Here is a 12,579-nt window from a genome sequence, read left to right as displayed (position 1 = left end):
AAAACAATGATGGGAATGACTTACTTTTTGTTTAACTGGCCTGTCGTGTTACTAGAGGATTGTCCAGAGTAGACAGTAGAAGGAGGCAGGGCTCAGTAAATTTCCATGCACACCCAACTGCCCTTCACACCTTCATCCCAGGGTGTTGGAGAGCAGGTGCAGGGAAGGGGGGCTGCCCCAGGGCCACAGTTCACCAGCCTAAAATATGGATCCCAGCAGAGGAAGGCACTTTCCGAGCCCAGGCTCCGTTCCGAGGCTACTTATCCCTCATTCTTCTCATTCTTGACTGCTTGAGCTTCAAAGCTGTGTTCCCAGAAGGGAAGGGGGAAGTTGGAGCCTTCTCGGCATCCTGCTTGCCTCAGACTTTGGGAAGTCACGGAATATTTGAGTAGATTTTCAGCTGGTTCCCCACACTTAAGGTGAGTTCACTGAACTGGCACAGAACATTCTTGGGGTTCCTTTAAATAAAATGCATGCCCCCATCATTTCTGACACAAGGCTATAGGCTCTGGCCCAGACAGTGCTTGGTGATTGAAAGGCCACCCATCCAGAGATGAGGACAGGCAAAGCTTAAAAAGCTCAGTAGGACTCCTCAAACACTGTTCTCTAAAGAAATCAGACTGACTCTAGAATTAAATCAGGTTGTTAAAAAGTACAAAATTTCACCCAACGGGAGATGTGCAGTTAACTCCCAGCATCTACAGCAGATCATGTATAACTCACTCAGTGGACCCCAAACTCAGCTGCACTTTGGAATCTCCTAAGGCCCTGGTCATGCCCCCTGCCAGGTAAATTGCAATGTCTAAGGAGGAGCCAGTCATCAAAAACAATTTTTTTAGAATTTCCAGGTTATTCCAATGTACAACAAAGTTTGGAAACTGCTGAGCTAATCAATACATATTTGTTAAGCACCTATTATGTACCCAGCCATCAAGGAGCCTGGCCCTCATAGAGGTCAGTAATAGAGCAAAGATTACAGAATTTTAAAGGTGGAACATCATTTGCTATGACAGCCTTCTCATGTTACAGAGAAGGGCACCAGAGCCCTGTGTGAGGAAGTGACATGCCCACCATCATTCCATGAGCTAGTGCAGAACTCCTCTGAGAGCGGGAGCCCTCAGCTTCCGGGCCAGTACTCTTCCCTAGCCTGCTAGTCTCCCTTCTCTCCTTCCTGCCCTACTCTGTCAGATGTAGATGGTTAGGCTTGGGCAGAAAAAGGGCCATCTGACTCCCCGATTAGCCATCTACAATTACTACACCCTCAAATGACTCTCAAACTCAGGGATGTTTGGCTTTCTTCTGTTTTCCAATGGTGCACACATTATCTTTCTGTAATGCTAAGTTCTCCTCAAGCAGGGGAAATGCCATCTTCTTCCCAGAGCCCCACAATACCCTAGGTAGCTCTGAATGTGCAACCACATATAGGCTAGGGGTCAAGATCAGAAGCTTTAGCCTGGCCTTGGCCACCAACGATCTGGGTGACCTTTGATGAAATCAATCATCAGCATGGCCTAGAATATTTCTAATATTCCTGGAATACATGTAGGATTTCAGAAGGTCTGGTGGAAATCCCCTAGTGCCCTGAAAACCCCCAATGGCATACTCGGGAGGAGGAGCTCTCTGGTCCCCTCAAAGCTCGCCTTCTCAAAGCAGAAGCCATGTGTCCCTCAAAAGCACCTGTGTTGGGAGGCCCTTCCCGGCTTTGCATGGGAGATGCCAGATGCCTGCTAGGTGGTGGAGTGAGGAGCTATTTGTTCCAGCTCATGTCCTTCCTCCCAAGATCTCTTCCACGCTGGAGGGCACCCCCATCCACCCGTTCCAACCCATTACCCCCACCGGGAATGGCTTGGCCCTGACCCTAAGGCCTGGTCTTTGCATTTTGTGCCCACACTCCAGTGACCCTGTATTCTGTTGACTTTGCAGCTGCTACAAGCCATCCCCGTCGGTGTCGGCCAGGTATATGGCTGTGATAATCCCTGGACAGGCGGCGTGTTCCTGGTGGCTCTGTTCATCTCGTCGCCACTCATCTGCCTGCATGCAGCCATTGGCTCTATTGTGGGGATGATAGCAGGTAGGACAGGGTCCCCTCTCTGCACGGAGGACCTTGAGATAATTTTCCTGAGGCCATTCCATCCCTACACAGGGCAAATAATCTAGCCTTGTTATCTTCACCAGTGCTTTTGAACACTGTCAGGGGTAGAGACTTATTTTTCCCTTTCTTGAGTTTCCAAAGGGAGCAGACTGCCACAGCAGGGTATGTGGGGAGGTGCAAGGGGCTGAAGACATGATTGGCCTGCTACCTGAACCCCTGGGAGCTGAGAGGTGGGAGGAAAGGGAGGGTCGCTCAGCGGGCTGGAGAGCAGTGACAGACCAAGGAGTATAAATGACCCAGCACTTCAAAATTTGGAGTAAACTAGAAGAATACAATTTCTCAAAAACTGTATTCCTATTTGACAAATGTGATTTAATATTTCTACGTGTAGGCCTATGTATTAACATGCATTTATATATGTGCATGTGCACAGCAGAGCCAGAAGTTGGAGTCGGGCACAGAGGACTAGGATCCTGTTGACTCATTCCAGTATTTTTCAAAAACGTCTTGGAAGCAGAACTTAAAAAATCATTTCAAAATAATTTTGAATTTATCAAAAAATTACAAAAATAAAAATGGTGCATGAAGCAGCCATAAACTCTTTGCTTGATTCACCTGTTGTTCACATCCTGCCCTTCTATTTCTCTAACTGTATACATCTGTATGTGTACATATATACTTTTCCTCAACCATTTAAGCAGACCTTTTTCTCTTTAAAAGGTTCTTGCTAAAAATGCAGCTTCTCTGGCCAAATATGTAAGGAATACCTAGAATCCCAGTGCCTTGACCTTCCCTCACCCTGAAAGTAGTCACACCTCTGTGTGAAATCTTCAAACCCCAGTTTGGGAACCACTGCTGTTCTCTTGTTGCTGTTTCCTGAAGACTAGATGCCATTTCTAGAGGCTCCTTTGCTGGGATGGGGGAGGAGCATAGGGAGGGGATAGCAGGAGTGAGGCCATCCTGAGAGCTGACACCAGCCAAGGGGTGGCCTTTGTGCTGGGACTCAGAACTGGCCAGAAACATCACACTTTGTCCCACAGCCCTGACGGTGGCCACGCCCTTCGAGACCATCTACATGGGCCTCTGGAGCTACAACTGTGTCCTCTCCTGCATCGCCATCGGGGGCATGTTCTACGCCCTCACCTGGCAGACACACCTGCTGGCTCTTGTCTGTGGTGGGTATATGGGGAAGCTGTCCACCAGGTCACTCTGTGATTCCTTCCCTCCCTACTTGGTTATGTGAAACCCATGGAGAAAATTAATCGGAACTTGGTAGCAGCTCTAGAAGGACCTGTGGCTTAGGTCCCTACACTGGGGGACTTGAGGTTCCGCTTTTGTAAAATGGAATCACAACCATGCTTACTGTTTTTTACTTACACAGTATTGTAAATTTCCAAGGAGATCACACATGCATTTCCTCAGGTGCTAGTGGCAGTGTTCCAGGGTAATACTTTTCATCCCACACGCTTTTAGAGAGCGCAACGAAGTGCCACACCCTAAGCTATGCATGGAAGATACAGTGGTGACCACATTGTCATGAAGTCACATCTAGAGAAAGAACAGTAATCACACAATCATTAAAGCTCTGATGTCTGAAAAGATTATTTGAAAGATCCAGTGAGACGACATAGCCGGGAGCACTGAGGTGTCAGAAAATCACAACATGGGAGCTCGATTTCCAGGGAGTCAGTAGCACATTGTCCTAAGGGAAATGGGCTGCAGGCATTCTCACAGCTGCACCCCAGAACCACATACGAACTCAGTCCTCCCAAATCACTACCAGGCATAGATTGTCAGCCCATCATATAGCCCTGGTACCCAGAAAGTTAATGAATGTAATCTAGAGCATAGCTATTGAGGGCAGAAGCTAGGTTCAAACCAGTCTTCCTGCCCTGGAGTTGCTTATATTCTCCAGAAATAGCAGGACTTTAATAAGCAAAACTGGAGACAAGTAAAGGGCAGAATAACATTCCAGAACTTTTTCCCCACTCATATGTGGAGACGGTAAGTGACTTCCATGTATGTCTCTTGTATTTCCCTCAGCAGCCAGCAGGGAGACAGTGGGCTTGGTAAATATCTGTCAAGTCAAAAGTACCAGATGTTTTGAAGCTAAGATTGTAACTCCTTTGGCCTTTGGAGAAGTGACAGATTCCTGTGGCTAGAACGGTCTGGGAAGGATTTGGGGGGAGGATGGGGTTTATCTCAACACTTCCAGGGTGGGAATTTGGTACATAGAGGTCGGGGGGAGAAGGTGTTCTGGTCAGAGGGACAGAAAGAGCAAAAGTGAAGGGGCAGAAGAAGCTTCTTATCCAGAGGCACAGGGGTGTGGTTGAGCTCCCCTACCTGTCCTGGGGGCCACAACCTAGAGTGAACCCAAATGCCTAGATCCTAGGGACAGCTCATGGACCAGTAAGGTCCAGCTCTGGTGAGGTTTGGTGCAGATCCAACAGGCTCTATCATAGCCGCTCAGAATCTTGGATGGGAGGGCCTTGTTGGGGGCTCAGATAGTCTGACCACTCATCCCTAGGACAGATAACAATACACCCATCCCCAAGGTCAGTGTGGACAAGCAAAAGATGCTTACTGACCCCTGACTGTATGCAAGGCCACCATGGAAGTGGGGAGGACATAGAAAGCTTTAATCTCTGCCCTCAGAACACACAGTCTGGTGGGAGATTGGCCACACCTACATGCAAAGAAAACTACCAAAATAATGTCAGGCTAATATGTCAGATTTCAGGGTGTGGTGAGACATCAAGGCTGATGGAGACAGGATGAGACCCCTTCCCTTGGGAATAGGTGGGGGCAATCCCTGGGAAGCTGACTCCATGGTCCTTGTTTTTCCACAGCCCTGTTCTGTGCATACATGGGAGCAGCCCTCTCCAACATAATGTCGGTGGTAAGTTTGGATTCTCCTAAACATGCCTGTCCCAGGCAGGGTTTTAGGACATTTGCGGTTTGTGGAAGAACCCTGAGTGCATTCTGGAAGCTTGTACCCACACAATGCCTTTGTCAAGGTTTATCCAGGACAAACACCCAGAGAGGGACTGGAAATTGCAATGTATGTGCCTCTGAGGTGTGTTGGAGGCGGCTGTGTGTGTGCACAAAAGAGTGATGTAACCAGAAGTGGAGAACCTAGATGGACAAATGGAGGTACTTGTGTGTGGCTGGATGTGGGAAGTCATACCTAGGCTGATTTTTAACTCCATCGTTAAAAGATTCTGATTGTGCCCAAAGGTACCAATACCTCAAATTCCTAGACCAAACTACTCTGATATCATGAACCTAAAAACCAATGTCGTCAGTAGAGAAGGATCCCCATCCTTCTCCTCCAGGGTCCCTGGAACCTAGGACCATTTTCAGACCCCAGTGCTTTTGCTTCCAGGTTGGTGTGCCATCAGGCACCTGGGCCTTCTGCCTCTCCACCCTCATCTTCCTGCTCCTGACAACCAACAACCCTGCCATCTATAAGCTCCCACTCAGCAAAGTCACCTACCCAGAGGCCAACCGCATCTACTACCTGACAGTGAAGAACAGTGAAGAAGAGAAGTCCCCCAGCGGTGACTAGCCCACTTCCAGGCAGAAATACTCTTTGCCTGGACCCAGTGTCTGCTCCCTATGGTCTCAACTCTGGGTCAATCAGCTGCAGCACTCACCTTCTGTGCCTCTCCTTGCACCTGTATAACCAAACACACCTGTACCTCCCTTACCCTGATGGCTGATTTTTCTCTCTCTGTGCATATCACCATAACTATTCACGTGCGACATTAGAGAATGTTGGTATGAGCTTGCTGGAGTTAGAAGTAAGGCATGTGCTTTAAATGTCATTGTCTTAAAAACGTTTCTATTTAGTCTTTTGGGAAGATGATTGCAAGATGATCTTCTTGGCATGTTTAACTAAATAATAGATGCTGTAAAATCAAAGTTTCTGAGTGGTTCCTAGTCAAACATAGACACAGAGTGGGTGGAAATTCAGGAGTATGTTGAAGATGCCTTAGTGCACTGAGCTAGTGGTTGATGGGCACACGCCGCCTTACAAAACAAAAAGGAACTTAGCACTAATAGAAAGTTAAAGTCAAAACAGAAACAATTAGGGAACTAGGAGTGTCTAAATAAGACATCTCAAACATTCATTGGTCAGAGGAAAGGGCTATTATTAATAGCAGGAAGCAATTAATAAAGAATAGAGTCCATATGTGAGTTTTATTATGAATGATAAAATTATGAAGGATAAGCATTTCTCACTATAAGTCAAACCAACAACTTTGAGTAGAGATCCCAACTGAGAAAAATATCTGAGCTCAATGTGTGAAAATCTGGGGAAGTTTATTTCATTTTCCTATTTGCTTGTGGGTGTTGAAAGCTTTATCAAGTCTGTGATACTTAAAACAAATGGTTAGCCTGAGTGGGACCAACAGTGATCTATGAATTTCATAATTTGACTTCCCAGTTACAGTCATTAGCTTATACTCAGTCTTTATACGTAGATCAGGGCTCAGCAAACTTTTTTTGGAAAGGGTCAAATAGTAAATATTTTTTATTCTGAAGGCCTTATCATGTCTATAGCAAAGATTCACCTGTGTCATTATAGCCTGAAACAGACTTGGACAATATATAAATGAATGAGCATGGTTGTATTCCAAGAAGATTTTATTAAACAAACAAACTAGTTTTGGCCCAAAAGTCGAGCTTAACCAGTGCCTGACATGGATATTCACCATAATAATAGTTAGGAGCTAGTGGGCAGCAGACCCACAGGACACCACCAAGTTCTTTACAACAGACAGCCACATAGCCATTTATATGCTGGGTGATACTAGAAGGTTTTTAGGAAAGTGAGATTAGTATGACCAGAATCTGGAAGATCTGAGGCTCTTTGATAGACCCCGGGCATTAGGGGCTACAGTTTTAAACCAGGCCCTTCTTCCATGGAAATGTCTGGGAGCCACCCCTAAGCTTCCCCCTCCTCCATTCCTTCACTCTGCTCCCACCTCTGCCAACAGGCATACCACCATGAGAGGGGGGAAAAAAATCTGACCTTTGGTGCAGGAATTTCTATCAGAAAGAGCAGGGAGGTTCCTAGAATCCCAAGCTTGGAAGAGGGTAGTATAAGGGCCAGGGGTTCCTGCCATTTTGGGATACATGAGGCCAGGGTTTCAGTTCCCTGCCAGGCTTCCAGGCAGGGCTCAATTACCCGAAAGGAAGGGGAAACCCACCCCAAAAATATTCTAACAGGAGATGACAGGAACAGATGACCTGTTCATTCATTATGGACAATTGCACCTAGAAACCTACTTTCCTTTCCTTTAAGCCCAGGAGACTCCCCACCCCCAAGAACTGGATCTGATGGGAGCTGTGTCTTAACTATGCTTTGTATTGGATTTCCAGGACAGGAAATATATATATATAATACTTCCAGTATTTTGGATATATATATAAAAATACTTTCAGTTTTCTTGGACAAGAGTATCTCTTCTTGTCCCTTCCTTTCCCACCCCATGTCTCTGTCATTAACAAGGTCCGTTTGGGTCACAAGTATTGGGGTTTTTTTTCTCCCAAGTTCCCACTTTTACCCCTGTAGAAATTAAATGTTAACTGCATTGCCAGCTGCTAAACTCAGTGAAAACACATGGATAAAAGCTAAGTGATTCAGGAAAAGGAAAAAGTACAACAAGCAAAAACCAGAGGGCCTCAGAAATTCTATAATACACTATGATCAGGATGGCCAGATATGTATGTAGAAATAGGAAAACATCTACTAATTTGAAATAAGAAAGAACTGTCTGGACAAAGTATTGTGAATCACTGAATTCTTGCCAAGAGATGTTGTCCAGGAGTGATGAAGTGTCCTCAAAACAACATCTTTTGGGGTTAAGAGGCAGAAAATCAATGGTATTTCCCAAAAACATGGTCAAACAGGCTCCTACCAGAGCAGAACAAATCTTATTAAGCCAGTCTGGCAGGCAGATGCTGGGTCTCTCTCATGAGCATGGAGAAGGGTGGAGCAGAAATGAAAATTCCCCACCCCTCTCAGAAAAGTCAGCCCCATGCAGGTCACCCTGCTCATGGGCCTAAACAGATGCCCAGATGTCTTCTGAAGTAGCCCAAATAGTAGTAGAGAGTTTGAAGAATTCCCTGCAGTGACCTTGTCCTGACTTCACCAGTGCCTTCCCATCCCACTGACCCCCTGGTTGAGTAGGGGCAGGAGCCTTAACAGCAGAGACACTACCACCAACATGAGGTTGCACAGGAGTGAGCCACCAGGAGAGAAGGAGAAGAGATTTGGGGTCCACATACCAGCTGCTTTGCTGCTATCACCCTAAACTCCAGGCAGCAGCTTTTGAGTGCACAAATGGTAGTTGGACATAAATATAGCTGAACATAAATAGGCATGAAGTAGGAATAATGTTGGGCAGCAAGAGGCAGTAGAGAAGGTGCTGTCCTGACGTGTTCCAATCATATTCCCCTCTCTCTCTCCACCATCCCCTCCTCAGATCTTCTCATCTCCTCCCTCTGATCTCATCATCCCCCCTCCACCCCCGCTTTTCCATCTCTACTCCTCCATGGAAGAGTTCCACTGTCAGCCATGAAACAATGTTGTTCTGCTGTATTTTTTTTTTTTTTTTTGAGAGTCAGAGAGACAGCGTGAGCAGGGAGGGTCAGAGAGAGAGGGAGATACAGAATCTGAAGCAGGCTCCAGGCTCTGAGCTAGCTGTCAGCACAGACCTCCATGCGGGGCTTGAACCCACAGTGTGAGATCATGACCTGAGCTGAAGTCGGACGCTTTACCGACTGAGCCACCCAGGTACCCCATCCACTGTATTTTTAAATGATCAATCTCAGCTCATCTTTCAGTCCCATTTATGATAACTGACATAGTCAAATTCTCTAGTTCTTCTTGGTCAAAACATAAGAGTTTGTTTGCTAGGTAATAATGCATCTTCTTTAAATTTAAAACATTTTTGCCATAGTGTTACTCACAATGTTCTCATACAATAATTTCAATCTGTCCTGTATCTATGGCTCTGTCTCCTTTCTCTTTCCAATCTTAGGAAATTTTGCTCTCTCTTTTCTCTAATCAAGTTTGTGAGGGGTTCATCCATTTTATTGGCTTTTTCAAAGAAGCAGTTTGAGATTCATTTGCCCTTTCTACAATTTTGGTTTGTATTCTATTTTATTGATTTATTTTTCCTGTTTTCCCATGATTTATTTAAATTTTCTTTTTATTCTAATGTTTTAAAATTGATGGGAAGTTTCTTCACTTTAGATCTTTCTCCTTTAACAACAAAGGCATTTTTAAGGCTATTAATTGCCCCCTGAGTACAGCTATAGCTGTGTACTGTAGGTTTTGGAATAAAGTATTCTACTTTAATCAGTTTTTGAATAGTTTGTAATTTTAGTTTTGATTTCTCTTAGGTCCAAAATTTGTTTAAGAATGTATTGCTTAATTTCTAGCACTTGGGATCTTTTGATATTTTAAATTTTTCTATATCTTGTTTTATTAGATTATAAGCAGAGATGGTCTGTAAAACTTCTATTTTAAAATTATATGAATCTCTCTTTGTAGCCTAGTACTTGATTGATTTTGGAGATAACAAAATGCAAATTTTGATTAGAAGGAAATACATATTAAATTGATTGATTTATTAATTGCATCATTCAGTTCTATGTACTTGTTATTTTTTGTCTATAGGATCTTAATTCTGAAAAGTGTTTTAAAATTTAACTATAATTGTATACTTTCATGAAACTCTCTTTGCATTTATATAACATTTGTCTCAGATATTTAGCAGCTACAATGTTTGGTGCCTTTTGACTATAATTGTCATCAGTTTTTCATAAATGTTATCTTTTACTATCACATGCTACCTATTTCTATCTTCATTCATGCTTTTAACCTTATTCCAACTTATCTGACATCAATGTTGCCATACCTACTTTCTTCCTAGTGTTTTCTTATCCCTTTGTTTCAGCCTTTATCATTTTTTTAACTGTATTTCTTAAAAATAGCATTTAGCAATGTTTTTTGTATTTCACCTAATCTTAGTGTTTCTGTAATTTAATAAGATAATTTAATCTCTTCCTACTTAGTGTAACCATCAAGTAATATGCTTGTTTTACTTCTTCCACCTTACTTTATTTTTTACTATTTATTTGTTATTACTGCTTTTGCTTTTAAAGTTTCCTCATTTTGCAAATTTGATCATATTATCTTTTTCTTTCTTCCCTTTATTCATTTGGAAGGTCTACCATTCTTTTCCATTTCACTAGTCATTCCAGCTTCTTTCCCAGCACTCATGATCAAAAGTATATCTCTCTATTATTATATAAAAACAAGATGCGAAATAATTTACCCTGACAAGATTTCCCCTTTCTCCAGTACTCCTTCCCCACCCTGAGGAACTAAAGCCCATATACCACCTTCACTATTCCCCTCCCCTAAGCCTCTATTCTTTTTTTTTTTTAATGGTTTATTTATTTCTAGGAGAGAGAGAGAGACAGCGTGAGCAGGGGAGGGTCAGAGAGAGAGGGAGTCACAGACTCTGAAACAGGCTCCAGACTCTGGGCTGGCAGTCAGCACAGAGCCCGATGCGGGGCACGAACTCACAAACTGTGAGATCATGACCTAAACGAAAGTCGGACGCTTAACCAACTAAGTCACCCAGGCGCCCCCCTAAGCCTCTATTCTTACAACACTTTTACTCCTCCAGTATCACCCATCCCTGGATCTATGCCAAGATCATTTATCGTTTTCAGTTTTTTCCCCTTACCTCTTATTTTTGCAAGAATCCTTACTTGGCCTCTATGCCCCACATTCCCAGTAATTCTATCTTTGTCAATTTGGAGTTTACTATGTATAGTGGGCATGTTACCTTCTATCACTGTTTCCTCTATTCTTCACCTTCCCATTTTGTTATGATCCATTTGTTACTTGTTTAGAACCCTAGCTTGAATATTGAGTGTTTTGTTCAAATAATATGAGAGAATATGGGTGACGTGTTCTCTGACTCTGCACGTCCACAAAGCTTCTTTGCCCTGCATGTGAATGGCATTTTGGCTGGGATTCCCTGGGCTCCAGCCTTTCCTTCAGCTCTCTGTGGCCATTTCCCTTTATATTCTGGCTTTCAAGTATTATAAATAAAAACTCTGATGTCAATTTCATTATTTTTTCCTCTGTAAATAACCTGATCTTTCTTTCTAGAAGATTGTAAGATTTTATCCTTATCCATGGATTTCAGGAATTTTATTAAGTAAAGCATACATGTGTATCTTGTCTCATCAGTCCTGCCTTTCAATCTGCAAAACTCAAGTCTTTCCTCAGCTTAGCAGCTTTTCTTCTAACACTTGTCTGATTATTACTCTCTCTCCATCCTTTCCTTCTTCTATATCTAGAATGCCTGTTATCCACATGTTCAGTCTCCTTGACCTCTGTCCAAGTTGCTTTACCTCTTTCACAGTTTTTACCATTTGTACTTTTGCTTTCCTTTGAGATATTTCTTCCATTTGATCTTGCAGGTCACTGATTCAAATCCCAAAAGTAGCCTTTCTTTCCTTCAATTCAAGAGATAAGTCGAATTTTTTAGCTCAAAAAATATGTTTCATTTCAGAAAATCTTAGGGATGGGGGCCAAACTTCAATCCCCACGTATGTTTATATTGTTTTTGTTGTTGTTGTTGTGCCCAAGGCCACTTGCCAATTTTCATGAGCCAAACCCATAGAAATTCTGCCTTGGGGTCTGACCTCATTCACTCATTCATCCAGAAGGCATGTATGAGGAACTATTAATATGTTACTCAGGTCTCTGCTTGACAACAAACCAGGAAAGAATCAGCCCAGCTCCTGCCTTCAAGGAATTCATTTTATGGGAATTTGCCTGGCCAGGTGAGTAGTCTCACCTAAGGTGATGATGAGGATAACACCACAGATTTCCTAAGTCATGTAAGTTCACAGCACCAGTTTCATTATTTTGAGTGAATTATCTGGTTGGCTTGGTCTTCTTTCAGGAAAAATAGCAAGAAAGAAGTTAAGGGTCCCAGGAAGATTTCTGTGCCTTGTCTCTTCTCTCTTGCTGTTAGCTGATGCCCAAACATTCCCAGCCGTCCCTTCAGTTTAGGGCTTTGAACCTGTTAAAATATAAACAATCCTGGGAAGGTAACATGATAAGCATGATCAATCATTTGCATCTTAGGTTGAAGGAGTCATTTCTGAGAATAGGTTGGATGAAATAGGAATAGGAGGGGAAAGTACAAAGGAAATAAGTGGGTAGCATACTTTGAGAGAGTCTTTGGCAATGGAGGACATGCGAGGTGAGGCCAAGCTGGATGAATGAGGGCTTAAGCCCCCTTATTTCATCAGAAACGGTGAGGGCACTGTTATATTTGGCTTGGAGAAGAAAAGAAATGGCGAGGGCCATGGCTATCTGCAGTATGAGGTAATGCACATGGAAGACGTCAGCTTACTCAGCACTGCTTTAGAGTGTAGAACAA

At 43.5% G+C, this 12,579-nt stretch overlaps 1 protein-coding gene across 1 annotated transcript in view; it reads left to right on the top strand.

Moving 5' to 3' along the window:
* The window catches only part of SLC14A2 (solute carrier family 14 member 2), a 55,727-nt gene that overhangs the window by 18,246 nt on the left and 24,902 nt on the right, over positions 1–12,579 (top strand). Inside the window, exons 6-9 of the mRNA XM_077777595.1 lie at positions 1,924–2,071; positions 3,133–3,267; positions 4,942–4,991; positions 5,478–5,652. Coding sequence (XP_077633721.1) covers positions 1,924–2,071; positions 3,133–3,267; positions 4,942–4,991; positions 5,478–5,652 — 508 coding nt within the window. The remainder of the gene's footprint in view (positions 1–1,923; positions 2,072–3,132; positions 3,268–4,941; positions 4,992–5,477; positions 5,653–12,579) is intronic.

Source organism: Crocuta crocuta, unplaced genomic scaffold (genome assembly GCF_008692635.1).
Source record: "Crocuta crocuta isolate KB4526 unplaced genomic scaffold, BGI_CrCroc_1.0 scaffold36, whole genome shotgun sequence".
Taxonomy (NCBI): Eukaryota; Metazoa; Chordata; class Mammalia; order Carnivora; family Hyaenidae; genus Crocuta; species Crocuta crocuta.
This window is presented reverse-complemented; position numbering and strand designations above follow the sequence as displayed.